The sequence below is a fragment of the Hyla sarda genome, chromosome 8 (genome assembly GCF_029499605.1).
Source record: "Hyla sarda isolate aHylSar1 chromosome 8, aHylSar1.hap1, whole genome shotgun sequence".
Lineage (NCBI taxonomy): Eukaryota > Metazoa > Chordata > Amphibia > Anura > Hylidae > Hyla > Hyla sarda.
In genome coordinates this window covers 19267393-19273382 of record NC_079196.1, presented here as the reverse complement: position 1 = coordinate 19273382, position 5990 = coordinate 19267393, and the positions used below count along the sequence as shown (strand labels likewise).

The 5990-nt window shown below is 38.8% G+C and overlaps 1 protein-coding gene across 1 annotated transcript; it reads left to right on the top strand.

The window, feature by feature from the left end:
- Window positions 1-468: 468 nt before the first annotated feature.
- LOC130284716 (tubulin alpha-1A chain-like) lies at window positions 469-5446 on the top strand. The gene is made up of 4 exons (XM_056535385.1): window positions 469-748; window positions 3664-3886; window positions 4010-4158; window positions 4407-5446. Exons 1-4 carry the CDS (start codon window positions 746-748, stop codon window positions 5388-5390), a joined length of 1359 nt encoding a protein of 452 aa, XP_056391360.1. The 5' UTR covers window positions 469-745; the 3' UTR covers window positions 5391-5446.
- The last annotated feature ends 544 nt before the right edge of the window (window positions 5447-5990 follow it).

The window sequence follows — 5990 nt, the reverse complement described above, 5'->3', positions numbered from 1 at the left end:
GTTGTAGTTTTGCAACACTGCACTATGGGAATGTTTTCTAAAGCTTCATCATAATGGTTCCATAACTTCGCAATATACTTTATTTCCGTCCTGTATCCCATTCAGGATCTTTGCTTGCTGTGAGTGAATAGGCACATTCTCGTTCATTACAGACCTAATGCTTTCTCACAGCTGAGAGTTTGTTACAGTTGTATCCATTCTAGACAATCCTCTAGACTCCAGGTTGATTTTTTATTTTTTTTTCCCACCTGCACTGATACATTGTAGCAAACTGTCAGGACAGGTATATTTCAATTGTATCGTCCTGATTGAAGATAATATAAAAAATCAATCATAAATATCAGAACAGGCTGGGACAGAGAGGCAAAAGATTAATAGTGACACAATGTCATATGGCTACAATAACATTGCTTCCCTCTTTCTGTTCTTTTGCCGCCTTATTCTCCCTCTTCCCTCTCAGATTTCCCTCTCCTCCTCCCTCCATACTGCCCCTGTGTTGTGGCTCCCGACTCTCTGCCCCTGGGTCGCATAATGTGGCATTGAACCTGGTTACAGTTGTGTTGTGGTTTGTGTTATACAGAGGGCAGGGCAATGGGATGGGGTCTTCTCTCCCCTCCCTCCTGTTACTATGGACTCTCCTAACACTAACTCCTATATATACAGAGGACAAGAGCAGAGAGAGAACACAACTCCTCCACATCCGAAGACATAACCCATCGGAGCCGGGAGACCTACATCCAACACCATGGTGAGCGCCCAATCTCATCTATCTGATCTCATCTGTACAATCTCATATATCTGATATCATCTGTACAATCTCATATATCTGATCTCATCTGCAATCTCATCTATCTGATCTCATCTGTACAATCTCATCTATCTGATCTCATCTGTACAATCTCATCTATCTGATCTCATCTGCAATCTCATCTATCTGATCTCATCTGTACAATCTAATCTATCTGATCTCATCTGTACAATCTCATCTATCTGATCCCATTTGTACAATCTCCTCTCTCTGATCTCATCTTCAATCTCATCTGTTCAAGCTCATGTATCTGATGTCTTCTGTACAATCTCATCTATCTGACCCCATCTGTACAATCTCATCTATCTGTTCGCATCTGTACAATCTCATCTATCTGATGTCTTCTGTACAATCTCATGTATCTGATCTCAAGTATACATCATATACATGCGATAAATGTTATACATCTGACTGTAAAATCTCATGTATCATATGTGTCTAATCTCATCTGATACGTGTGTGATTGTACAATGTGTGTATTATATGTGTGATTGTACAGTGTGTATTATATGTGTGATTGTACAATGTGTGTATTATATGTGTGATTGTACAATGTGTGGATTATATGTGTGATTGTACAATGTGTGGATTATATGTGTGATTGTACATTGTGTGTATTATATGCATGATTGTACAATGTGTGTACTATATGTGTGATTGTACAATGTGTGTATTATATGTGTGATTGTGCAATGTGTGTATTATATGTGTGATTGTACAATGTGTATTATGTTTGATTGTACAATGTGTGGATTATATGTGTGATTGTACATTGTGTGTATTATATGTGTGATTGTACAATGTGTGTATTATATGTGTGATTGTACATTGTATTATATGTGTGATTGTACAATGTGTGTATTATATGTGTGATTGTACAATGTGTGTATTATATGTGTGATTGTACAATGTGTGTATTATATGTGTGATTGTACAATGTGTATATGTGTGATTGTACAATGTGTATTATATGTGTGATTGTACAATGTGTGTATTATATGTGTGATTGCACAATGTGTGTATTATATGTGTGATTGTACAATGTGTATATGTGTGATTGTACAATGTGTGTATATGTGTGATTGTACAATGTGTGTATTATATATGTGATTGTACAATGTGTGTATTATATGTGTGATTGTACAATGTGTGGATTATATGTGTGATTGTACAATGTGTGGATTATATGTGTGGTTGTACAATGTGTGTATTATATGTGTGATTGTACAATGTGTGTATTATATGTGTGATTGTACATTGTGTGTATTATATGTGTGATTGTACAATGTGTGTATTATATGTGTGATTGTACAATGTGTGTATTATATGTGTGATTGTACAATGTGTGTATTATATGTATGATTGTACAATGTGTATTATATGTGTGATTGTACAATGTGTGTATTATGTGTGATTGTACAATGTGTGTATTATATGTGTGATTGTACAATGTGTGTATTATATGTGTGATTGTGCAATGTGTATTATATGTGTGATTGTACAATATGTGTATTATATGTGTGATTGTACAATGTGTGTATTATGTGTGATTGTACAATGTGTGTATTATATGTGTGATTGTACAATGTGTGTATTATGTGTGATTGTACAATGTGTGGATTATATGTGTGGTTGTACAATGTGTGTATTATATGTGTGATTGTACAATGTGTGTATTATATGTGTGATTGTACAATGTGTGTATTATATGTGTGATTGTACAATGTGTGTATTATATGTATGATTGTACAATGTGTATTATATGTGTGATTGTACAATGTGTGTATTATGTGTGATTGTACAATGTGTGTATTATATGTGTGATTGTACAATGTGTGTATTATATGTGTGATTGTACAATGTGTTTATTATATGTGTGATTGTACAATGTGTTTATTATATGTGTGATTGTACAATGTGTGTATTATATGTGTGATTGTACAATGTGTGTATTATGTGTGATTGTACAATGTGTGTATTATATGTGTGATTGTACAATGTGTGGATTATATGTGTGATTGTACAATGTGTGTATTATATGTATGATTGTACAATGTGTGTATTATATGTGTGATTGTACAATGTGTGTATTATATGTGTGATTGTACAATGTGTGTATTATATGTGTGATTGTACAATGTGTGTATTATATGTGTGATTGTACAATGTGTGTATTATGTGTGCTTGTACAATGTGTGTATTATATGTGTGATTGTACAATGTGTTTATTATATGTGTGATTGTACAATGTGTGTAATATATGTGTGATTGTACAATGTGTGTATTATATGTGTGATTGTACAATGTGTGTATTATATGTGTGATTGTACAATGTGTGTATTATATGTGTGATTGTACAATGTGTGTATTATATGTATGATTGTACAATGTGTGTATTATATGTGTGATTGTACAATGTGTGTATTATATGTGTGATTGTACAATGTGTGTATTATGTGTGATTGTACAATGTGTGTATTATATGTGTGATTGTACAATGTGTGTATTATGTGTGCTTGTACAATGTGTGTATTATATGTGTGATTGTACAATGTGTGGATTATATGTGTGATTGTACAATGTGTGTATTATATGTGTGATTGTACAATGTGTGTATTATATGTATGATTGTACAATGTGTGTATTATATGTGTGATTGTACAATGTGTGTATTATATGTGTGACCTTGTAATAAAATCTTAATATTTTTCTGCTGTTTCCCGTTGGTTTGTGACAATGTATCAGTTTTATCCGCTCTGTGTTACCTCTGTACTGTTCTACATACTTCATTTCTGACCAGGTATTGACTAATTCTGATAGTCTGACCCTAATCCTATCCACCTTCCCCCATACAGAGGGAGTGCATCTCAGTCCACGTTGGCCAGGCTGGAGTCCAGATCGGCAATGCCTGCTGGGAGTTGTACTGCTTGGAGCATGGTATCCAGCCAGACGGGCAGATGCCCAGTGATAAGACCATCGGTGGAGGAGATGATTCCTTCAACACCTTCTTCAGTGAGACGGGGGCTGGTAAACATGTCCCCCGCGCTGTGTTTGTGGACCTGGAGCCCACTGTGATAGGTGAGTACATCAGCTCTGACTATGGCTGTTGGGTAGAAGAGATGTGGGTGAAGTTCTGGAGAGATGATTGGGACAGACAGTTCTGGATCTCACATAGAAACCTCTATTATTTCTGTCCTACAGATGAGGTGAGGACTGGAACCTACAGACAACTGTTCCACCCGGAGCAGCTCATCACTGGCAAGGAAGACGCCGCCAATAACTACGCCCGAGGCCATTACACCATTGGCAAGGAGATCATTGACCTGGTGCTGGACAGGACCCGTAAGCTGGTGAGTTCATTGAGATATTCATATATTCAGAAATGGTTAAACCTTCACAAAAATGTGACGACCTTTATGGTAGAATTTACGATAGTCTTGGAGGACAACCAACCAGGGCGTCATTTTTATCCTTGGTCATATGGCTGCTATATGTTCTGAGTAACACTATTTACACACCAGCTCCATACTCCAATCTGATGTTTTTCTTCTTTACGTAACTTAGGAAATATAACTTTCTTTGTTGTCTCTTCCATTAGGCCGATCAGTGCACAGGTCTCCAGGGCTTCCTCATCTTCCACAGTTTCGGTGGTGGCACTGGATCAGGCTTCTCCTCCCTCTTGATGGAACGTCTCTCTGTTGACTATGGCAAGAAGTCTAAGCTTGAGTTCGCCATCTACCCTGCCCCCCAGATCTCTACTGCTGTGGTTGAACCATATAACGCTATCCTCACCACCCACACCACACTGGAGCACTCAGACTGCGCCTTCATGGTGGACAATGAAGCCATCTACGACATCTGCCGCAGAAACCTGGACATTGAGCGCCCAACATACACTAACCTGAACCGTCTGATCGGTCAGATCGTGTCCTCCATCACAGCCTCTCTCAGGTTTGATGGTGCTCTGAATGTGGACTTGACAGAGTTCCAGACCAATCTGGTGCCCTACCCCCGTATCCACTTCCCCCTGGCCACCTATGCCCCCGTCATCTCTGCGGAGAAAGCTTACCACGAGCAGCTCTCTGTGTCTGAGATCACCAACGCTTGCTTTGAGCCGGCCAACCAGATGGTGAAATGTGACCCCAGACACGGCAAATACATGGCTTGCTGCCTGCTGTATCGTGGTGATGTGGTCCCCAAGGATGTCAATGCTGCTATTGCCACCATCAAGACCAAGCGCACCATCCAGTTTGTGGACTGGTGCCCAACAGGGTTCAAAGTTGGTATCAATTACCAACCACCGACTGTGGTTCCCGGTGGAGACCTGGCCAAGGTGCAGCGCGCTGTGTGCATGTTGAGTAACACCACCGCCATTGCCGAGGCCTGGGCTCGCCTGGACCACAAGTTTGACCTGATGTATGCCAAGCGTGCCTTTGTGCACTGGTATGTGGGTGAGGGTATGGAGGAAGGAGAGTTCTCTGAGGCCCGAGAGGACATGGCCGCCCTGGAGAAGGATTATGAAGAGGTCGGCACCGACAGCGTGGAAGGAGAGGGAGAAGGAGAGGAGGGGGAAGAGTATTAAATGGCTCCATTATGTAGCAGATAAAATGTTCCTTTTTATACACCTTTTAAATTAAATATTTTTATTACAATTTCTGCTGTTTGTATTTTCCTTATATTTATATAACATTATTACAAAATCACAAAAAGCTAAATATTATCTGTGAATATATGTACGTTTTTTATTCTCTCAGCTGTACATACATTTCATTACACATGTTGTTCTGATCCTAAATTATATCCTGTATTATACTCCAGAGCTGTACTCACTATTCTGCTGGTGAGGTCACTGTGTACATACATTACATTACTTATCCTGTACTGATCCTGAGTTATACCCTGTATTATACTCCAGAGCTGTACTCACTATTCTGCTGGTGAGGTCACTGTGTACATAATTACATTACTTATCCTGTACTGATCCTGAGTTATATCCTGTATTATACTCCAAAGCTGTACTCACTATTCTGCTGGTGAGGTCACTGTGTACATACATTACATTACTTATCCTGTACTGATCCTGAGTTATATCCTATACTCCAGAGCTGTACTCACTATTCTGCTGGTGAGGTCACTGTGTGTATACATTACATTACTTATCCTGTACTGATCCTGAGTTATA

What these genes read in the sequence shown, in the direction of transcription:
- LOC130284716 (XM_056535385.1), top strand. An exon ending in CCTGGAGCCCACTGTGATAG is followed by an intron (nt 3,887 to 4,009) that starts GTGAGTACATCA and finishes TCTGTCCTACAG; the next exon opens with ATGAGGTGAGGACTGGAACC. An exon ending in TGGACAGGACCCGTAAGCTG is followed by an intron (nt 4,159 to 4,406) that starts GTGAGTTCATTG and finishes CTCTTCCATTAG; the next exon opens with GCCGATCAGTGCACAGGTCT.